Genomic DNA, 23,480 nt, shown 5'->3' on the forward strand with positions numbered 1-23,480 from the left:
CTATTGAAAGTGAATTCACTTAAAAAGGGGACCAAAATTTCGTAATAAGTGGGAGAGGGGGAAAATTGAATGGGATTTTATCTTGGTAAAATGAAAATTTATATTCTTAGTTTATCTAATATGTAACAGAATTTAGATTAATTTCAGTTAATAATTTGAATCTCAAAGAGTGAATCAAATGCTGAGTCTTTTTTTGGAAGGGGCATACATTTCATGACAAAACTATGTGATCCAACAATGTGATATTCTTCCTTTCACATTTGAGCGCCATAGTATTTCAAAAAGATTTTTTTTGAAAGAATATTCAAATGTTTCATTAATTTTCTCAAGAGACCTTTTTGATATTGAAACTGGTCTCTTATGAAACACCCATTTAGTTGTCAGTCTTGTCAATTTTCTTTTCTTACACTCTGAATGGATCTAGCTCTGTTAGATTCTCCTCTGTCAATGTATTGTTGTATCTGAGTGGGGAAGTTTCAAGGCCTCACGTCATCTTTCATCTTTTCCAAGCTTATGGTTTCTCTCTGCAGTCAGTTTGTGTTTTTCTGCAATTGACATTCAGCGTTTGGTTGACAAGATGAATGAGATAGACTCTGTTGTTAAGCAGGGTGAGCTGATAATGGGGTCAGATAATTGGTGAATAGTTTCATTTTACAATGATTTTTACCACCTCATAGCTGCAGCGAATCAGTAATGAACTCTTATGTGACTTATGTTAAGAGAACTTGTTAACATAAAAAAGATTTACCCTTTCATATAGTCCAGATATGATTTAGCAATATTATTTTTACTGGATTTATTGAGAGAAGAGGATTTGTTCTGTTATAGCAGTTCTTCATAAATCATGATGTTAATATTTGAAGAAACATTGGAAATTAGAAAAGAAGCCATAATATAAATACATACGCTTCTGATTGTCTTTGCTGGCTATTGTCATTTTCTGAAAGCATACATACTTTGGTACCTAACTAACGTTCCCTTAGGAAATTCATCGTGTGTCCACATTAAATTCTGTGATGGTGCTTTGAAATTTAATAGTTTTTCTTGTATGCTGATTGTATAATTGGCAGCTGGTTATATACCAAATTGTGTATTCAAAAATGATTTCACTTCCTAACAAATTAGATTCTGAATTGTTGGTATTTTCCTGCTGGATTCTTGTAACATGAGGCAGACACAACAGGAAGAGGAGCTCCTGGTGAGGAGTGTTGCCGAAATGGGTCCCAGTCTTTATGGACTGAAGTCATTGTTTGTTCCATCAATTCAGACTGATCTCTCAACTGTATTGGAAGGTGATGTTTAAGTGGTGTCCTTCATAAATTTGACAAAGAAAATTACTGGAAAATTGGCTGAAACCTGAAACCACAGCATGGAATGAATTATATCATTAATTAAAAGCGTAGATAATCATAAACACATAGAGCCACCTCTGATATTCATCACAGTTAATTCATGCCAACTCTCATTTTTTTTAATGTTCTATTACTGCGATGATCACACTGCATTTAATTCTGTGTTTACATATCTGTTTCTTCCGCTAATATATGTGTTTCTTGGGAGCAGGGCTCATGTCTCCAGCTCTGGGTCCCCAGTATCTAGGACAGTGTCTAGCAGGTTGAATGGTAATTAAATGCAGATATAATTACGTTGTAGTTATGTATTAATTGTCAGTGGCTTCTCACTATTTTTTGATCCTTTTGGCTCTTTTAGTTAATGGCAGTAATTCTGACCTGGTTCTGTTTACAGTCCAATCTTTGTTTCATTATTCTGCTACTTTGATGTCCTCTAATCCTCTTTAGCATTCTGTTCTGGTTTATGGTTCACAAATGCACCATGTGAGGTTTTTCAATTCCTCGTCTTTATAAAGGTATTTCTCTAGTGCAGGGTCTGGTTCTTTTGTCTAATGGACGTATACGGATGGACTTCCCTCAGTGTATTTTCACCTTTGCGCTGCTGGGGTGGTGGTGATGGAGGAGGAATAAGATAGGTTCCCACAGGTCGGGGTAGAAAGAGAAGCTTTAGGAATGAGAGGGACCCGGATGAGGATGTCTCCCACCACTAGTCGCAGTTATTTATCTATGATTACTCTTACCTTGAGCTATCAGTCAGCCTTCCTTCCTTGATCTAATAAAAGCAGTCAGGATTTGAACTATCCATGTACTTTCTAGCTGGGTTTTTGCTCTGTTTAATTCTATATATGTAATTCATTGCAAGCAAACAGTCTCTGATTTTACATGATAAATGTAGCTCACTAAAAGGAAATACGCGTTAAAAAAGATAAATAATCTAGATGATAAAAGTACATTATTTTGGTTATTTTTTAAGGAATTGCTGAAAGACAGAAGGACTCTGAATCGTATGGGTAAAAACATTGTTTAGAAATATCTGCATTAAATATGTGCATATACATATTACATCATATGTAATGGCTTTAGGGCAGCTCAAAATTAATGATTTTCACAAAGCCCTCTTATTTTTTAAAAGTAAATCTTTCCCACCTTACCTCTTGAACGTTGATTTATGATTCTATGATATGTCACTACCCCGTTAAAGTAGCTTATTTTCATGGGCAGTATTTTTTCAAGGTCACAGTTTTTTCACAGTCCAGTAATCTACTGCCTCTGACACCTACATGGTGACCCAGGAAACAGTCTACAAAGCTGATTTAATTAAGTCGACATCTTTTTTTTTTTCTTTCTAAAACTTAAGGAACAGAGAGGTCAGCTTGCTTGAGATTTATACCAGGCGGAAATGTTTAACACATTGCCTGGCATGTTGTAGAAATGTTAAAAACCTGACTTTAGTATTCATCTGGAGCAAAGTGTTTATTATACATGATTGTTCCATGACTAAATATGTATTTGCCAAAGGATAGGTATCTAGATTTAAAAATCTGTATCAATTTGCAAAATGAAGATAAAATACTAACCAGGAATAGCAACATTATGCAGATGTAAATGAATATTGAGTGATGATGAAATACACCATGGGTGTAACTGTGATCACGTGACGTCTTGTGCCCTGGGCGCTGGGAAGCAGCTGGGACTCTTCCTCAGGCAGAGACCTGTGCTCCCCTTTGTCTCCGTGTTAGCAGGGTCGCTGTCCTGCGCACTGGAGCACCTGAACTGGGGAACTTAAGCCTCCAAAGCACTGTTGCTTAAAGTGTTGATGGAATACCACGTGCATCAAGATCTGCTGGGATGGTCTGCAACCTACCCCAGATTTTCTCAGTTTCATTCTCTGAGGGGCATGCCAGGGAACCTGGAGTTTTAACAAGCTCTTCAGGTGTGCCTTCCAAACTCTGAAATCTGAGAACCATTGTCCTAGAGATTTTGCTCTCTTCTGATGATCTGCCTGGCTTGTTGTGTTACTTCCACATTTTTGATTTTCCAGTTCACTCGGCTGACAGTCTCAATTTGACAGACTTTAGTGCTCCTGACACTTACCTAGCAATCTGGTGTTTGTAGCCTTATTTCAATTTCTTTTGTGAATTTTATAGCTTGGCTTCTTTATCCCTAACCCTAGAAACTCTCCCGGCATTTCTAGGTAAATGAAAAAAAATTGCACATAATTTTCAAAGTATGATAAACTTAATGTGTTTCAAAGATTAAGCCATGATTTAAAAAAAATTTTTTTTTTATTACAGAGAAAGGTAGATTTTATCATTTAAGTGAGGGGAAAATGTGCCACCACGTTATTAAAAACAGACATTTATTAAGTTTCTACTTGTAGGTGGGATGGATTTGAAGTGAGGGGCATATTATGATTACACAGAAAATTGTATCTACATTGGGCCAAATTTTCTTCAATAGTTATAATATTGTACATATCTCCGATTAAAAATTCTTGATGATTTTCAGCTGCCATTGTCATGGAACTAATGCAGAGAGTAAATCATGGTAAATCAAAGGCACAGTGGATATTCTTTACTAAAAGATAAACGTGGTATAAAGAGAAATGCTATAAGCTATCCTTTTAGAATGGGATTTTTGGACAAATCTATGTGATTTGACACAGATTCCTTTAAGTACATAAACAATTCCCTAGGAGTTATTTAATTATTCAGTAAAGGTATTTCATATGCTAATAGTAGATTAACGTGGTAGAAGATAGTAGAGGTGATACTGTACTAATTCTTGAAGCCTGCTGTTAAATGTTAAAAACATAGAAAAGTCTCAGTAGGATTTAGTATAATGTAATATGAGTGATGTTATGTGTATATTATGAACTATACTTGGAATCATAACCCTGAATTCTACAGGCTTAATGTCATTACCCCATAAAATTTCATTAATAGATAGTTAAGCAGATGCCTTGGGTTGCTTAGGAAAAGAAGTGTTGACCTCAAAGAGGTCAAGTAGTCTTATTCTGATTTTTGATCAGGAGCTAGCAGCTGAGGGAACTTACGGTAATACTTTAAACATAGCATATCTGTATATTAATGAGAAGTTTGAGAGTTTGCTATGAAATTAGTCTGGATTAAATGAACCAAAAAGTCAAACTATTCGAATATAGTTTAGAGGAAAAAGACCTAGGTGCTTTGTTGACTATGGGCACTTTGAATCAATGGTAGGATGGGGTTGCCATAAATATGCTAATATAATCTTATGGTAAATTAATATATATGTATTGTACGGGACTGGAGAAATAATTGTATCACTATATTCTTCATGTCAGCTCACTTCTGAGTAGTTCTTTTCACTTCTGGAAGTGTTACATATTAAGGGAGACCCTACAAACAGGAGAAGACGCAGAGAAGAGCTACCACAACCCCCCAGGTTTCTGAAATCAAGACAAATGGTCAAAAGGCAATGGGATTACATTGCCTGGAAGGCAGACGGGAAACGTGTTAGCAGTGTTCAGATGTTGGTGGGCCTATCATGATGAAGAGGGTGTCCCCCCACTCCTAGGATGCAAAAATAGAGTCAGAGAGTAAAAAGGGGGGTAGATTTGTCTCTACAGTAGGGAAAATCTTTCTAATAATTTGAGTGGCTGAATAAAGAAATGAACTATTTTATGAGGGAATGAACCTACCTTTACTGAAAGTATTCAAGAACAGGCTGGAAGGCCTTTTTTGTCAGGGCAGACCACAAAATCAACGTAGAGTGAACTACAGCAGACATCAGAAGAAAATAAAGTAACCTCACAGAATCAGACCACCTTCAAAGCTAGTCATAATAATTGTACTAGCCTTTACGGAGTCGTTTCTCTGTTAGGCATTGTGCTGGGACAATATTGTCTTATTAATTCTCACTCTGACTGTATACAGTAAGCACTAGTCTCCCTTTTCCTTAGTGGTTTGAAGTCATAAACATAGCTAAGAATCAAAGGAGCCAGTCAGAAGTTTGATGTGTTAGTACTGGAAGCGGAGAAAAGAGAGAGTGAGAGAGAGACACGCAGACAGATGGTAGACTTTGGATAGTCTTGTCCAGTGGTAGACAGATTCTCTTAGCCCGTGGCTTGCAAACTCCCCTTAAATCCAGCTCACCAAGAGTCTTTCTGATTATCATATGGCTTTTCAAGTAGGTAAGCTTACAGAGGGAGATTGTGTCGGCCGTATTCATGGGAGCATTCAGTGTGTCGTCAGTTATTTTTATCACTGAGAGTAATATATGTACTTTCTATTTTACATGTTAGTCCACATGAGTTCATCAGAGCTCGGACGAAATCTCACGTGAGACTGTGTAAAAGGAGGGAATAAATGGCCTCTAACCATTATAGTTAGCTAAAGTTTACATTAAATTCTTCTTATATTTACTAATAAAGATAATAATCACAGACAGCTCAGGAAATGTATTGTTAGGATTTCTGTCGTATAGGAATGCATCTACAAATACCTACATATTTAATTTTGGAAACTTATTTAGAAAACTAGTTAATATGCAAATTAGCACCTTTCATAATAAAGGAGATTATCTTCCTGCCTTGGCTTTTATGCACTACTGTAAGAAATAGCCAAAGGTGAAGTATTTTGTACCTTTCGTGAAATTGCTACTAGTCAAACCGCTTTTCCTATGTTGTGTAGGTCCCTTGTGCAAGAATCAATGCCGTTTTCTTTTTTACATTTTTAATACTATTGTATTTTAACATTTTTCTAAAGTAGGGATGGTATTCAGTATAAATAAGAAATCATTGCCACTGGAATTAGGATATATAGTCATATGTGGTAGTTTTTGCATGACAAAGTATGTGAAATTGTGTAAATGTTTGACAGATCTCCCTTTATGTATCTACTCTTATGATGAAAGGAAAGAAGAGAGGGAAATATCTAAAATTTAAAATGTGTTTGTAATATAGATACTCAAATTAACACAATGATACTATCTTAATTAACTTCCCTTTTGGGAAGTCTCTTATTATAGTTATAAGAGTTGTCATTTTAATTTAAACTTTTATAATTGAGCAGAAGATTATCAGTTATTATTGTGGAAATATGAACTTTAAAATTAATATTCTGAGTTTTAAATATCAAAAATAAAAATTAAAGTATTAAGTTTAAAAAGAATCAGAAATTTACCCGATATTTAAAGACTAGACATATTTAAAACTGAAGTATTCTTGCAGAGCACACTTAGCAGATCTCTACTGAAAGCTTCCTATTTTTTTTTGTCCAACTCAGTGCATTAGATATGATGGTTTAGGTGTAGAAACAAATACACTAGAAAGTTTATAATGGCTCAAAATAGACGTTTATGGTCACCTTGCACAACAGTCCAAAGCATGTGTTCTGCTCAGGGGGCAACTTTCCTCTGTTGATGATTCAGGGGCCCAGGCTCCCTCTGTCTTGTGGCTCCTCTCAACTTCCAATGGTTAGCACTTGTGTTAAGAATCAGTTTTATCACTAATCATGTAACCTTAGTGGGCACTCAGTAGAGGCTTATTTAATGAATGAGTGTGCCTGTACCAACTTTTAATAACTACAGTGAAAGACTCTATGCAAAATTGCTCTCTTTAAATAGATTTTTTCCTTTTATTTCTTTTTTTCCCATCCTCTCCATCCTGGGGGTGGATATATAAATTGAGACTTGCTCAAAATTTAGACAACTTTATATGCTTTGCCATCTGTCCTTGGAGCTCTTTTCCTATCCCAGCAACAGAGAGGAGGAGGAAAGGAATATTGGGACCATTAATGTTATGAATAAGTTTGAAATAGTCTCATTTTTAAAGAACGTAGGTACCATGTATCATATATGCTTATGTATGCATACATATATAAAATAGCTAAAAGGAGACACAGAACCTCATAACAGTAGTTGTATCTGCTGAAACTGACCCAGAAGAGACTGGAAGGGAGGGAGACCTGCATTCAGTGTATAAATATTTGTACTGTTTGGACTTTTATCTCTGCATATATTGCATCTTAAAATAAGAACAAATATACTTTTAAGGAGAAAAAGAATTACACACCGAAGTTTCTATTAAGTAATCAGACATTATTGTCTCCATTTTTTCTGACTTAGGGGTCCAACATTACTGACACCTGCACTGAAATGCTAATGTGTGGAGTCTTATTGAAAATTTCTTCTGGAAATATTCAAGAACGGGTTTTTTTTCTTTTCGATAATCTTTTGGTGTATTGCAAAAGAAAACACAGGTAAGATGATAAACAGGTAATCCTTCAGAAATTGTTTCTCCATCTCACAGGGTCAACCTTTACTCTGTGCTCCTGGGAACTCACAATCTCATCAGTAAACTCCGACCTACTCTCAGCCTATTCTCTGATGTTTCTCTTGACCTTCTTATAAACCCTAACTGAGACGTCACTATCATCTGATGACACAACCTCCCCATCAACTGGAGGAGAGATGGTTTTTTGTTCCTACCTCACATTCCTCAGACCCTGTAGGAGAGGTGGATGTGTCTTCCCTGTTTCCTAAAGCTGCTTCCCAACCATTCCCTCCTCTTCCTTCAAGCATTCGAAGCACATGTGGAATTCATGCCAGTAGTCCTTCCTATCCATGAGCTTTTCCTGTTCCTTTTACAGAGCGCTTAATACCTCCCTGCCACACACGAATTCAGTGATGGCTTTAGCTTTTGTATCACTTTCTTCCTTCCACTTTCTTGTCACCTTTCTTGTGTGTTCATAACTCATATGGATAATCTGTCCAGTATTTAGGATCAGAAAGCCACAGCCTCCTCACCTGCGATGCTCCTCTCCTTCATTATACCTGAGCCACTGTCCTATGTTCATATCTTTACTTGTCAACGCTAAGTAATAAAACGTTGTAAATGAAATCTCAATTTTAAGCATCCCACTCTGCTGCATTAAGGTGCTCATGTCAAAGTCACCACTGACCTCTGTGTTTCCTAATCAAATGCTCATTTTTCTGCTCATTAAGGTTTTATGTGTTTTCTCAGCAGCATTTAACTTAGTTGAACACTTTTCCCTTCTCAAAACACTTTCTTCTCTTTACTTTTGTAAATCGGTCTTTCTTGGCTGAATATTGGGCTGCTGTGGGGCTCTGCTTTGGACCCCTCTTTCCTCTTCATATTCGTGGGCTCTGCTATGGTGATTTTGTTCAGTCCCATAATTCATGTCTCGTATCTAAATCAGTTGCATCCATTATTATAGATTCATTTATCTCAGTTGTGATGGCTGTAAGGATTCTAAAGCATAACATGGAAGAAATAGAATTCTTGATTTCCGCTCCTGACACTGCTCCTCTCCTAGTTTCCCATCCATTGGTTTCCTTGTTTCCAAAACCTCAGAGTTAGTTTTGGTTCCTCTGTTTCCTTCAACCTCCCACATTCAATCCTCTAGAAAATTTTGTTGATTCTGTACTCTTTTTACATCTCTCTCTCTACCCTAGTCCAGCCTACCAGTGTCTCGCCAGCGGGTGACAATAGTTGTCTCCTCCTGGTCCCACCACGTCCTCATTTACTGCTCCACAATTTTTTGTTCTGCATAGAAACCAGAGCATCTTTTGTGACGCAAATAAGATCATGTTACCACCTTACTTAAAGCTATTGTTGGCTTCCTAGAATAAAATCCAAACTTCTTATCCTGGTTTACAAAATTCTGTTTGATCCAGCCCCTCCCTACTTCTCTGACTTCATCATGTCCCACTTCTCCGTGCCCTGCACCCTCCAAGCACTTCATATTCTCCGAGCACTGCCTTCTTTTTCTCCTGTTCCTTGATTATGCCATGTGTGTCCTCCTTCTTAAGGCCATTGCACTAGCTGTTTCTCTTCCCCAGTGTGCTTGTCTCTCTGAGTTTTTTGTAGCTTGTTTCTCCACGCCTTTTAGATCTCACTTAAATTTCACTTCCTCAGAAATATCTTCCCTGACCCCTCCATCTGGTGTTGCCTGCCAGCCATTTTCTATCAATATCTGGAAAGTGCTTACTGATATTTTCTTCATTATTTATTTATTAATTTCCTGCCACCTTTACTAGATTAGACAGTAAGGTCCATGAGAACAGAGGTCTTGCTGCTTATTCACCGCTGTTCCCTGAAGACTGGAGCAGACCTGCCATGTAATAGACACTCAAGAAATATTTGTCATATAAGTGAATATATGAATGAATGAATGAAACCCAAGCAAGTCCCTGGTATAGCTTAGCCATCATTGGTTTAAATAATTTTATATACTAATGTTATTGTTATAATGTTACTTATTTTAAAGCATGGATATAACTTTTTCTTAAGAATGTACTTATTTTATAGGACGTTTTCTTGAACTCTTGGGAAAGCATTTTTGCAGGTTGATTAAGCAGAATAATAGGGTGCGTTTAATTGGGAAATTTCCTGAACTTTTATGTGCTTCTTCCTAACTGTGTCTGGGACATGTCAGTTTCAGTGACATGGTACTGGAGGTGTCCTTAAATTTAAAGGTAAAGCAGGTGGTTGAGAGTGCAGGTTTTGAGTGATTTTTTTATTCTAGATTCAGAAATTAGGAAACTATAGCCAAACACTTTCTGGCAGAGTAAGAATGAGAAACTCAAAACTGACTATACTGACAAGGAAGGATTAAAGGAACATCATTCTTCATCTCTTGAAATGGGATTCCCTAAGTCAGTTAACAAGATGCTCAGAGCAAGTTAGCAAAAAGTGGGCAGTCCTTCCTTGTGGATTGTAATGTTAGGATTCCCTAATAAGAGATAGTAATTTAGAAATGCAGTGGCATGAACTGAGAAAACATAGCACTGTGCCACATACCTTGATGAAAGAGAACAGGTTAGGATTAGAGCCAAAAGATAATTAAATTGTCATGTCTAACTTAAGGAGTTTTTTAAAAAAATTCCTTTTTACCACATGTGAAAATGAGCCTGTTTATTTCTTTTAGTGTGCCCTTATGAAGTCTTTGCGTTTGGTAGCAAGATTGAAATTAACAGAAGTAGGATTTAAGAAGATGCAGAAGAAGCTGTTAATTTTACTTGTATGAGCTCATTAAAAATTGTAATATAATTCAAATTGTTTAAGTGCAATTATATTTTCCCTGGCTTCATTGAAGTATAATTGGCAAATAAAATTGTAAGATGTTTAAAGGGTCCAACATGATGATTTGATAGACGTATACATTGTGAAAGGTTTCCTTCCATCGAGTTGATTAACACATCCATCTAGGTGCCATTATTAAAGACAGTCATTTGAGAATGAGATCTTTTTTGATTGCAGTTGACCTCATCCTTAAATATATGCCTGCCCTTAAGTCCAAAACATTTGCATAATTAATAGTGTACAAATGATGATATAATTTATGGTCTCATGGCTGTAATTGTTAAATAAGTTAAAGAACAGGAAAAGTTTTATAAAATTTAAGTCTTCTGGTTTAGCAAATATCCATAATGTATAACGTGGACCAAATATATAGTGATTAGAAATAGAAATCACTAAATAAATCTGCGTGTCCATTCCCTCCTGAATTGGAATGGTCTGAACATACCATCTGTTCCCTTTATTTTAGAATACCTCATCTCCTTTACCATGTACTATCTAAGCTCTAAAGATCCTTCCAAAAGTATGAGCAAATAGAACCTTTTCCAAACTTCCATAATGTTGTAATTACAAGAACAAGAGTCTTGATGAAATTCATTTTGATTCTAGAGTAACATTCTTTAAAGAGCAGGGTGCTAATTAGGCATCCCAGCTTCGGATATTTCTAATGCCATTAATCTTAGGAGAAACTAGTATTTAAAAAATGAATGTATTGTGTAGATTTTGATACATATAACATGATATTACTTAGTTTGGCTTGCTTATGAGCCTTATGATAGTATCATAGTGTCTTCAGTCTTCTGCAGCTTATATTTTGAATACAATATAGTTTCTAAACTATATATCCCTGTGTGTAGCAATAATTTTTTCATTTTAACTGTTGCATAATCTTCCATTGGTTGAATCTATCACAATTTAATTAATAACTTATTCGTTCTCCTATCAATGGACTTTAGGTTTGTTTCCAGTTTTCCTGTATTGTGAACACTTCTCTACTTGTATCCTGGTGACCATTAAAACACATCAGGAGGGAAATCCTAGAATCAAGATATGCAAATACTCAACATTACAATTTAGAGCAAAATGATTTTCAAACCATAGGCTTTTCAATCTTTATACTTCAATAGAGCCATTCTGAAGGGACCAAAGATTTCTCTATTTGAGCTAAGTGTTACAATAATTTAACAGACAGTTACTGGCATTTCATATTGAATGTTAAAATCTGCAGGTCAAGAGGAATATAAAAAGCCCCAGAGTTCACAGCAGGACCACAAAGAAAATTAATACTTTGGAAAATAGGACCCAAAGAGAGATAAATGGATTGATGCCATGATAATTTGCTGGTGACTAAAACTGTTATCAAGGATATTAAGCTTTTAAAAATATGATTGGTTTTAAGTTTAACGTATCAACTTTTAAGAAATTCTTTTTTATAAGACTCCATGGTACTGTTTCCCACCTGAGAGAATATGCGGTTACCTGCATATTAGTCTGCTCTGCCTTCTTCTCTCTCTTTGGCCTCTGAAATGCCAACTTGCATAGCTTCCTGACCTGAATCCCTAATTTGTAGCATTTATTTAGGCTTTTTAATGAAGGGCATTTAGAGATCACTTTCAAAATGAACATTGGGAGTGCAGGGTGGTGAATATTGGGACTGAGAGACCCTTAGATTAATCACTTTAGTTAGTTTTCTTTAGTAGTGATGAGGGACTGTGGGGTTTTGCTGAGGGTTTAGGACATATAAGCCAGGAAGATGCACTCTTTTGCGAGGAAGGAAGTCAGGGAGTGTGATAGCACCTTGAGACCCCTCCCTGCACCGCCCCTTCTGCTCCACGGCAGGTATCTAACTGTAAAGGAGAGAGAAGAAAAGTCAGTGCACATTCACATCCTAACTTCTGCTACGTGTGTCTGAATAACACAATAAAGTAATAATTATTTCAGCATGTTACAGCGTTAGTCAGACTTTTGTCAATGAGTCCAATTGAACAGTTCAGGTCAATGGACGTCTCTTGAGTTTGACTATGTATTCTTCAGTCCTCCTGAATCGTTTCTTAGACTCTTTCCTCTTTAATTTAATTAAAAAACCCAGATTTTAAAACAATCCCACCTGAGTGGTCAGTGATTTAAGTACAAACATCCATAACTACCTGACTCATTATTACAAATGTTCATCTGTAGACCTGAGCTCTTTACTTTGTGACAGCCACTTTTTAAGATTAAAAGCCAACACTAGACGTACTACACACAAAGTTTTGAAATGTTTTGGATTGTTTTAAAAATAAATAAGACCTTTATGAAGGATTATAAATGTATTAAGAGGCTTATTCAACAAGTATATAGTTATATTATAAAAACAATATAGGAAAAATATATTCAGCTGGATAATGCTCAGCTTAAGAACCTCCAGCACGGTCAATTTCTTTGCAGAGTGATCATAAATACTAACTGAATTTTACTAGGGCTTGGAAAAGTGGGAATTACCAACTAGTTACTGAAAAATGAGGAATGAAGGTGAAAAAAAATCAAATGAAGTTTTACAATAGCCAGGTTTTAGTGTCTGTCAGAGTTTATTTTGGCACCTTTGATGTCCTATATTGAGCAAAAGCACATACTCACCCTCCTGCCTGTATACCACCCTCAGCCCAAAGCTTCAGTTTATTTAAAAAGCTAGTACCTAAGTCACATCTCATAGAGCAACCAGTGCTGTTATGAATGGCAGGACACAAGTAAAAAACCCCAAGAGCCCAACATTTGATATCATTGATTGAGTTGATCTTTTTTTTCAAAGAATCACTTAAATTATATTGCTTCAGCACTGTTTTGCATTAAGTTTAGTAACAAGGCTTTTGTGATTTCATTTCATTGTAAGACGATTGAAGAACAGCAAAGCATCTACGGATGGACATCGGTACCTATTTCGTGGCCGGATCAATACAGAGGTGATGGAAGTGGAGAATGTAGATGATGGCACGGGTAAGTGATTAGGAGATATAAAATGGAATGCCCATAGTAAACTCCCTCCTGAGACAGACTTCTCACTTGAATAATTCATCTGCAGCGCATTAGAGTATAGCAGTACTCTACCTAACAAAGGAAGAGAAAGGTGAGATTTGGGAAAGTAAGGGAGATGTTGTAAAAGTGGAAAATTATATTTGGCTGAAACACACTAGCATTAAACACAGAGATACAAAGAAATAGCTGAGTAGGAGTGTCATAGGACACTCACAGTTCCTAGTAAAGAAAGTATGAGTGCAGAAAATATTTAATGAGTGAATTGACCTTCTTTAGGTTATGCTATGTTTTGTAAGTATATATGTGATATTTTATTTCTATAATATATTCACTGTAGAATATAGCAAACTCTAGATTTGTCTTAGCTTTGTTGTTAGTCCTGTGGAGTCGATTCCAACTCCTGGCTCCCTGAGGACAGCAGAGCTGAACCCTGCCCGTGCTTTTTGCGCCATCCTCTCGTCTTCCAGAGCTGTATCAGACAATTCTCCACTGCTATTCATAGGGTTTTCATGGCCAAGTTTTTCAGAAGTGAGTGACCAGGTCCTTTCTCCTAGTCTGTCTTAGTCTGAAAGCTCACTGAAACCTGTCCACCAGGGGTGATCCTGCTGCTATTTGAAATATCGGAGTCATAGCTTTCTGCGTCACAGCAACATGCAGCTGCCGCAGTATGACAACTGACAGGTGGTGTGGGTCCCTGACCGGGAAGTGAACCCAGCCGTGGTGGTGAGAGCACTGAATTTTATAAACAGGTTGTCAGTTTGCTTCTAGAGAAAAGTTGTGGATGGAGGTGGTTTGTGTAATTTTAAGTGCTCATTTTAAGTACTTTATACTCAGAGGTAGTAAATTTTTGTTCTGTAGATTTGAAAGTAGGGATAAAGAAGTGCATGAAATCACAGTCACAAACATTAAGTAAAATGAAGTTAAAATAAATTATTATTTTCTACTTGGAAGGAAAAGTTGTCTGTAATATGAATGTTTAGTAAATGGAATCACATCTTTTCCCAATGATTTTCATTAGAATTTCAGAGATAATGCTTCTAAGAGACAAGATGAAATAAAATATATTAATTGTTGCTAAATGACTTTATTCCCATGTTAAGAAATGTCTTTATAATATTCCGTTTAAACGTGGAATTGGGGCACAGGTGAGCTCCGCCCTCCCACATTCCTTCATTGCCTTGTCTGGGTCCCAGAGGAGAGACGAATGTTTATCATCTGTCAAGGGCACAGATTTTCAAATGCTCCCCTGTGTACTGTTTCTCTGTCCCATTGTTAGCATCCTAACAAATTGTCTGGTGTTCAGATATTGACCGTGATTGCTGCAGGTAAGGGGAAGAGATGTGCAATGAGCGGAACTCAGGTGGTGCCTGAGATGGGGCATTCACGTTGGGAGCCAAGTCATCCTATGGAGGGGGTCCTCACTGAGTAACAGTGGGACGGAGGTGTGCAGCTGCCAGACAGCTGGCACAGGTAGAAATCCCTTTCTGTACTGCGGACTATAATGCAGTTGCAAATGCTCTCATGCTAACGTGTGGGACCTAGTTGGCTATCTTTCCATAGAAGGCTATGCACATTATTTTTTATAAGATGGCAGTAATTCATTTTAATGCTTTTCTGAGGAGACTGTTTAGTGATATTTAGAAATGTTATCTGTCTAAAACGTGAACAGCTGTCTTGCTTCAGTAACCTGAATGCTCAAGAGAACATCTGAAAGCTGACATGAAGTAGAAAGCTGGGAGGAAGTGAGATGGGGAACGCAGACTTGGACCTCCACTCAGTCCTTTACTAGCCCTGTCTTCCTCCAGTGGAACCTCCTCTCCCCTGTTCCTTCAGCACTTCCTTTGTTTTCTTCCCTTTTTATGCTTTTCTGTGGGCACAGAGCTCCTATGTCTTGCTTCCTTTCCCATCTCCCAGATGATGTGATTGTCACTGTTTGTACCATCTGCCCTGGGAGTCTAAGTGAATTTTGATAATGGTTGCTGTGCTTTTGGGAAACTGGGGCACTGGATAAAGAAATATAAGAGCCCAGGGTCTTTGGAGGCATGGGCATAAAATGCTGTCCTCAGCGTATCTGTTCAGATGCAGGAGAGTGAGAGCCTGTGAGGGGTGATGAAGCTTTTATGCAAATGGCCCTCAGCTTCAATCCTGTGAAAAAGTTCTGTTAGTGCTGGTAAGATTCCAGCCTTCAGGGCTTTGGTACCTGGGGGAGAGGGGCATTGTGGAAACAAGGCCTGAGACCCTGGTGGGTATGAATTAGTTGGGGAGACAGGACATTACAGGACATCCAGTTATTTAACTGTTGTAAATTAGTTGTCTGATGGCACCTCATGGCCTGAACTTCCAAGGCTCACCTTTCATTGAAATATGATGAAGACATTCATTATACTTTGTATTATGCATTTAAGGCTTTATTTCCTCTTATATATAAGCAGCACATTGCAGCAATTTGGCTGCAAAAGCTTGCTACAGGGTCCCTTAGAGAAATTTTAGGCTGCAGTTGGATACCTTCCCTTAGCTTCCTGCAAAGAAAATTTAGTTTTCTCATGAGTATGTCTACTAGGCTTTTGGGAGAGTTATACATCCTCTGCCTGGACTTGGAAATTCAAAAATAGAATTTTTGAAGATGGATAAGATCTTGAAGATCAACTAATATACCCCCTTAACATTTCAGATGATGGAAAATGAGGCTAGGTATAAGAACTAACTCGTCCAAGTTTACCCAGCTGTTTAGTACAGAGCTGAGACTAGAGTTCTGTTTACTGGGTTCCCCTGTCCGTGCCTTGAGAAATACCGAGCAGAGGCTCCATGTGGGTTTTGAACTATCAGGATCCACTGGAGAGCAGTGAAGAGACAGGCATCTGTGTGTGGAGGTTAATTTTGGTTGCTTTTATCTTCTAAGAGACAATCTAGGCGCTGCACCAACTTTCTTCTCTCTCTTGGTCATTTCTATCATGGAATCTTCATTTCTTTTTGATGAGCTCTGGTTTTAAGTTTTCTTAGTTTATACTCCATGAATGGGAGGGAACTCTGATACTGATAGATCTCAGCAGAGCTGATCAATGTCCATACATCAAGTCCTCCCCACACCTGGGCCCTGGATAAGTTGAATGAGGGATGGGCAAATACCGTCAGGCTCCTCTTCTCATTACCAAAAGCAGAACAAGACAATAACTACACCGTGTTGAAGTGTAAATAATAAAAATGAGTTAATTGAGATATGTTTTTAATCATGCTTAGAACTTGTGATGGAAAATTGAAATTTTTTCCCATCTGTTTGAATGTGTTAGAGAATTACTGAGTATTTTTGTATTTTGTATTTTGTAGGAAGAGTAATGCCTTTCTTTTCTAAACTAAGAGGCTCCATCAGGCAACTAATTGCGTTGATTTAGCTAACGTTTACAGAAGAAATAATTGCATTTGGAAAGAGTCTAAACTTTTAGCCAGTATATTAACTATCTCAGATCTTTTGAGAAATAAATATGATTATAGTTTTATTTATAATGCTTAATAACTTGGATTATATCATAGTTACATCTTAAAAAAGAAAAAACTTAAATGACGGTATGACATACAGAAGTGTAAAAATTGGTATATTTATTTTAATATACCCATGGTAGAGTATTATTTCCTGTGTTTGAAGAAGAAGGCAGCCATTTAGTTTATGGCCCAATTTCCATTCTACCATTCCCTAGATCCGTCTCATTTCAGTGAATTGTAACCTAATTCCTTTGTGAAGATTCTTCCTGGGGATATTAGTTTGATCATGATGCTATAAAAAATGTCTAGCATAAGAGCTATTGTAGGAAAGCTATTGAATCCTTTAGAAGTAATTTTCATAGTATAGACTTGGAAAGCCATTCAAAAAGTAGCGCCAGATTATTTGTTTTCTCTCTTAACAGCTAGTTTACTTGTGTGGTTGGACAGAGGGCAAGAATGTGGGGCTTTAGATATGTAGTCTGTAGTTCATTGTTGGGCAAACCATAGATTGCAATACAGTAGTCAAATTTGAATTGGATAAGATGGGAATTTTTTATTCTTAAGGTGTTCTTTAATAGTTAATAGATTTTGGGGCCTGCCGGGTGGTGGCATGGTTAAGTTCACATGTTCTGCTTTGGCGGTCCGGGCTTTGCAGGTTTGGATCCCAGGTACGGACCTACGCACTGCTTATCAAGCCATGCTGTGGCAGGCGTCCCACACATAAAGTAGAGGAAGATGGGCATGGATGTTAGCTCAGGGCCAGTCTTCCTCAGCAAAAAGAGGAGGATGGGTGGCAGATGTTAGCTCAGGGCTAATCTTCCTCAAAAAAAGGGAAAAATCAGTTAGAACCTTTTTTTTCCCTTGAGATAATTCATATGCTATTTGGATACCAGAAAATTTTCTTCTATTGTTCGACAAAATCAAAGATTTATTCCAAAAAATAATTTTCTCAACATTAAATATTCATAATGTGAGTAGATTGTAATTTTAAAAACTCCTCTTAGAAATTTATACATTCCTACTGTTGATCACCAGAATAAGAGTTAAATACATTATTTAGACATGAATTTCTTGATGTTCTGAATAATGTATTCTGGCAGTGTCCTCTGTTTCTTAGGCAGACTATGTAAAACTTGGCTATTGTCTATCTTATTAAAATGCAGGTTATTGAAAGGACACTAGTGTGTCCACTGAGCTTTATAGTTGTATCAGTTTTGGAAAAATCCTGTATCATCATATAAAACTGTAGAATTAAGAGGAAGGAATTTGCAAACTGTGTGGTTTCAAAGTAATTAGTGACTTGTTCAGGGCTGCCCCTTAGATTTTTCTCTTTTTGGAAAAAATCAGTGACTAGAGGCTGTTGAACTTGGATATTCCACACTTAACGAATGGCAATTTTAATTCCATTTCTTTTTGATTCTTCCTGTAAAATTAATATTTTAGATCCATTGAAACTTGCAAATTCCTGTGCTAGCCATTGATAAATTATTCTTTCATTCAAAAAATATTTGTAAGTTCCTACTAAGGAAAAGCACTGTTGGACTTTTCCATGATCTTAATGAGGGTGTTGTTCTTTATGGATAAGTTTAAATCTTATTTTGGGGAATGAAGATACTGAGAAATGTACTATGATCAAAATTATGAAGCTGTTTATATATCATTGTCTTTTGAAGTAAATGAGAATCAGTTGCTTATTTTTATAACATTGATAATTTGGTAATTATGATATCATTATGAAATATTTATACTACATTTTGAGGCCTGTTGTATGTACATACATATGTATATATATGTGTGTGTACATATATAAACACACATTTGTATATACATGTTTAAAATTATTTATGATTTTTTAAATTGGCATGATAGAAAGTAGCTGGTAAATAAACTTTAAAATGGAACATTATTCTTTCGTTTTAAATAATTAGGTGACAAGCTGTTCTTTCAAATATTATATTGGTAGTGCAATTAACCTGTTACTTGAGATGTAGATTTTACAGTCTGCTAATGATTTTCCTCTCTATGCATGAAACAGTAGCCACATGCAATCACATGCTGGCTTGTCTGGTTCTGAGTTTTATTGTACAAATTTCCAAGGGAAGTTTGAGTGCACAGGCTGGAGTGGTCAGGCAAGGCTTCATGGAAGATGTGTGTACACTTTAAAGAGAAGAGTCGATGAGGCGGAGAGGAGAGTGGGGTCACTTGATGAGAGCCCAGGACGAGGAGGAAAGCAGCAGACAGGAAGAATGGCAAGAACACATTGGAATGTAGTGGAAAATGGCGTTGGTTAGATAAGGTGGGGTCAGTTTAAGGAGAATCTCTAAAGCAAGCCTACACGTGTTGTCTTGAGTCAGTAGCGAGCTACCAAAGGCTTTTGAGCTGAGAAATGGCCTGATGAAGAATATTTAAGGAAGAGTCAGCAGGGTGTGGAGAAGGCAATGCCAAGCTTAAGTTATCCAAGAAGGGAAGGAAGGAAGACCCAGGTTACAGAGGGGCTGGCACGGGGCGTGTTCTTTGCAGGGTCAGGAGCATCACTTTGGTGATTTGGGCACATGAACTTGTGCTCCCCTGTGTTCTGTGGGAGGAATACCTTATGCTCATTTAAAAGTAAGTCCCGTGTTTTGTTGCTGCAGACTGCGTGTGGCTGCCGTGGTTTTCTTTATCTAGAGTATGCTTAAAGGGGTAATGACACTAGTGGAAATGTGGGAGCTTTTAAGCCGTGGTGCCAGGGTTCGCTTGGCTGATGTCGGCCTGATTTTGGAAGAGGGAGGAGACACTGAAAAGCTTGTGCTTGTTTGTAACACCGGCCACAAGGCCAGTGAGAACTTGTGGGAGGAGGGTGTGTGAACACATGGAATTTGATTTTTTTTTCCCACCGTTTTATCATAATTTCTCAGTTGGTTATTTTTATAGGTATTAAGGAGAGATTGTGGTGTAATTATGAACTAATAATTTTGACTTCCTGACTAATTCCATTGACACTTATCTGACATGTATAATGGGGGTCTGCTACTTTGTATAGGACGTGAACATGAGTTAAATATGTAAAGGTAAGAAGAAAAGTACAAAAATTCCTTTTGAAAACAGATTTTAATTTCTTTATGGGGAAAAATCCTCTACCAGTTTGAACTGTATTTTATCAGAAATTGCTATTGAGTATTCATGAGATTATGGCACGTATATATAAAATATAGACTAATATCTAATACAATTCTATCCTAGCTCAAATGTAACCTGGAATTTTTTTTAAAAAACTCAAGTGTACAAAATCATTTGATAATGTATTTTCAGAACAGGTATTCTGATCATGGATAATATGTGGTGATTTTGTAGCTAAAAAGACTGTGGAAACCAGATTATGGGAGGATAAGTACCAACCATCTCTGCCTCTACTCAGAACTTACCATATAAAATAGATGAAACAAACAAACAAAAACGTGCAGTGCCACACTCATTTCTCTAAACCACCTTTAACGTTTTGTGGCTCACCTGCTGTGTACTCACCGTTGCTGCTTAGTGACTCTCAGGAGATGAATGAAAAGTGTCACCTTAATTGGTGGGATGCTGATTCAGGCTTTTGTCATATGTTTTTCCATCTTGGAATCTTTACTTTGCAGACTGTCATGCCGGTAAAGGCTGGTTACAAGTGACGTCACCGTTCTCTACCAGCTGCTAGGCAGAGAGCTGCTTCGGAGGGTTTGCTGTTGACATTTTCAAATCCAGCATGACTGGATTTGATGAGATTATGATGAGATCTAGAAAAAGACAATAAATGTGAATTCATACTCACAGAAAAGTTTTTTGAGAGTTTCTATTCACGCCAATTACATGGAATGATGCGGTTTTAAAGAGTATGTGCATGTTTCAACTGTGTGCAATGATAATGGATGGGCGCTTGCAGGTTTCCATTTATTGCAGGTTAGGTAAATGCCCTCTTGTTACATTCCATTCATTTGTTCTGTTCTTACTGTGTGGTTCATTAAATAATGGAGAATTGTTCTGTGGGGGTATAGTGTGTCTCTGAAACCGAGAATAATATTTCAAAGGAGTATTAGAAAGGCAAATGAACCTGATACCTTGAATATTTAATTATTGAGATGAAAATTCTTTAAAAGTTCTTCTTTTATTGCTTTAGGAACTTTAACAATAATTTTGGACATAGAGGAAAGGAATTTTAATTAGTTTGAATGTTTAATTTCCATGTAATATATTAATGAGTTAGAAATATTCCATGATTGAGCACTGACTGCGTTCAATATATAAACATTCCTTTAATTTTTTAACTTTTATGTCCTTCAATACAAGTTTATAAAGCAAAGATATTTTGAAGAATTTAATGGTTTTGGAACTTTTGTGAATTGAATGGTTGCATTGATGTAATATTATATATGACATTTGTTCATTCACCTTTACCCGTTAATTTTCAGCTGACTTCCACAGTAGCGGACACATTGTTGTTAATGGATGGAAGATACATAACACCGCAAAAAATAAATGGTTTGTGTGTATGGCGAAAACACCCGAAGAGAAACACGAATGGTTTGAAGCTATTTTGAAAGAAAGAGAGCGGCGAAAAGGTGGGTGTATGAATTGGACGTTATTATACTTTGTGAAGATTCTAACTTAGCAAGAAAGCAGGTAATGGGCAAAAGTTAGGAGAAAGTAAAAAGGTGTATGATATCCACTTGGATTTTCTATGTGATGTAAGTAAGCCCCATGCTAAAATACGGTTTGAATGCTTCTAATGTTGTTACTTGCTAAAAGAAAAGAAAAGCAAAACCTTACATAGTTAGCAAAATAATTATATGTTGTGGTTGGCAGTGTCTTTTAAATAGTATCTCAGTCTGCTCAGGCTGCAGTAACAAACTACCATACACTGGGTGCCTTATAAACAACAGACATTTATGTCTCCCGGTTCTGAAGGCTGGGAAGCTGGATTCGGTATCTGGTGAGGGCTGTTTGCTGGTTCATAGGTGACCATCTTCCCGTTGTGTCTTCACATAGCAGAAGGTGCCAGAGAGCTCTCTGGGGTCCCTTTTATAAGGGCACTAACCCCGTTCATGAGGACTCCACCCTTATGACCTAATCACTTCCCAAAGGCACCACCTCCTAATACCATCCCATTGGGCCTTAGGTTTCAACATGAATTTTGGGGGCTCACAAGCATTCAGTCTATAGCAAATGGTTTTATTTACTTTAAAATTTGTTCAATTTTCTTTTCACTTTATTCTTACCATTTTTAATGCATCATCACAGAGTTTTCCTTTAAGAGACAAGCTTCAGTAATATCATGCAGTCTTGTAGGGCCTCTAACAATTGTTGTCTATATTTTTAATAGTGCACTGAAAATTCCTAGACCAAATATGTTAGCATCCTAATTATAGAATAAGGCATTTTGGATGTAAACTTTTAAAAATTGTTACACTGCCATGAATATAACGTAATATAACCCAATAAAGAGGTTGTTCACATGAGGCAGCCTAACTCAAATTTGCTTCATGTTTTTAGCAAGATTTGTGAAAGTTATTTGGTCTGGCAATATTCAGTTGTGTGAAGTTTATCTGCAAGTGAGCATATTTCTGTAATTAAGCTGAGAAATAGAAATGCTTGTGTAACTGCTAGTTTCTTTACCAAATAATTGATAGGAAACACAACAGTGTTTATTCCTTTTCCCAGAGATTTAGAAATAAAACAGCTCATTGGTGATGAAATTTCAGAGCACAGAGTCCTTTCTTCCATCTTCAGATACTTTTCCTTGAAGAACATACAAGTTTCCTACCTGGATTAAAATATTCATAGTACACATTTGTACAAGAATTTCAAAGCGTTTTCAAATACTTCCTCCTTTTATTAATCTTAGATCAAGAACTAGATAGAAGTTTTTAAAACAAAGATTATGAATGCATAACTGGCTCTTTTAAGTTTTGTTGAATCTAGCAATCAATTCAAATATAGCAAATAATTTAAAAGGTAAATTGAATTTTTCATCGAATTGAATCTTTGTTTTTTTCAGAATGGCTATGCCTACATACTCCCAAGACAAAAAAAGAAAGAAAGAAAGAGCATTCTGTAAATCTGTTTGTGATAACAGACTTTATTCTTAATGGATTATTCACTATTACTGACAAAAGTTAATGGCTCCTGAATTGTAGAAAATAAAGTTTTAGTAAGAACTTTTGTAGCTAGAAGACTAAAAAGAATCCAAATATTTCTTCTTCTTCTGCAACAATTCTTCATCAGTCCCATCTACTGATAAAGTGTCAGTGTTCCCAGGATTTCAGTGTTGGCACTGATCTCCTCTAAAATAGATTCCGTGCCTGGATTATGTCTTCCCACCAGGTTAACTTCCACTTCTACGCTGCCAGTTTCTCAATCCTTATGTCCAGCTTTGTCCTCTCTCTGGAGTTTCATGCTCATGTTTCATCTGCTGACCCCTGGACTCCACCTAAACGTCCAAACTCAGCCTGCTCAGTGCTGGATGCCTCCTTACCTGAAACCCTTTGCCCAATGTGCCTTCCCTCCACCATTCATTTCTCACGTCAAAAGCCTAGAAG

General features: G+C 36.9%; 1 protein-coding gene across 1 annotated transcript in view; it reads left to right on the plus strand.

Moving 5' to 3' along the window:
* PREX2 (phosphatidylinositol-3,4,5-trisphosphate dependent Rac exchange factor 2) overlaps positions 1–23,480 on the plus strand; it is a 278,303-nt gene that overhangs the window by 90,434 nt on the left and 164,389 nt on the right. Inside the window, exons 7-9 of the mRNA XM_046642000.1 lie at positions 7,461–7,594; positions 13,307–13,410; positions 21,354–21,503. Of these exons, the coding sequence (XP_046497956.1) occupies positions 7,461–7,594; positions 13,307–13,410; positions 21,354–21,503 (388 nt within the window). The remainder of the gene's footprint in view (positions 1–7,460; positions 7,595–13,306; positions 13,411–21,353; positions 21,504–23,480) is intronic.

Source organism: Equus quagga, chromosome 16 (assembly GCF_021613505.1).
Source record: "Equus quagga isolate Etosha38 chromosome 16, UCLA_HA_Equagga_1.0, whole genome shotgun sequence".
NCBI classification, from domain to species: Eukaryota; Metazoa; Chordata; class Mammalia; order Perissodactyla; family Equidae; genus Equus; species Equus quagga.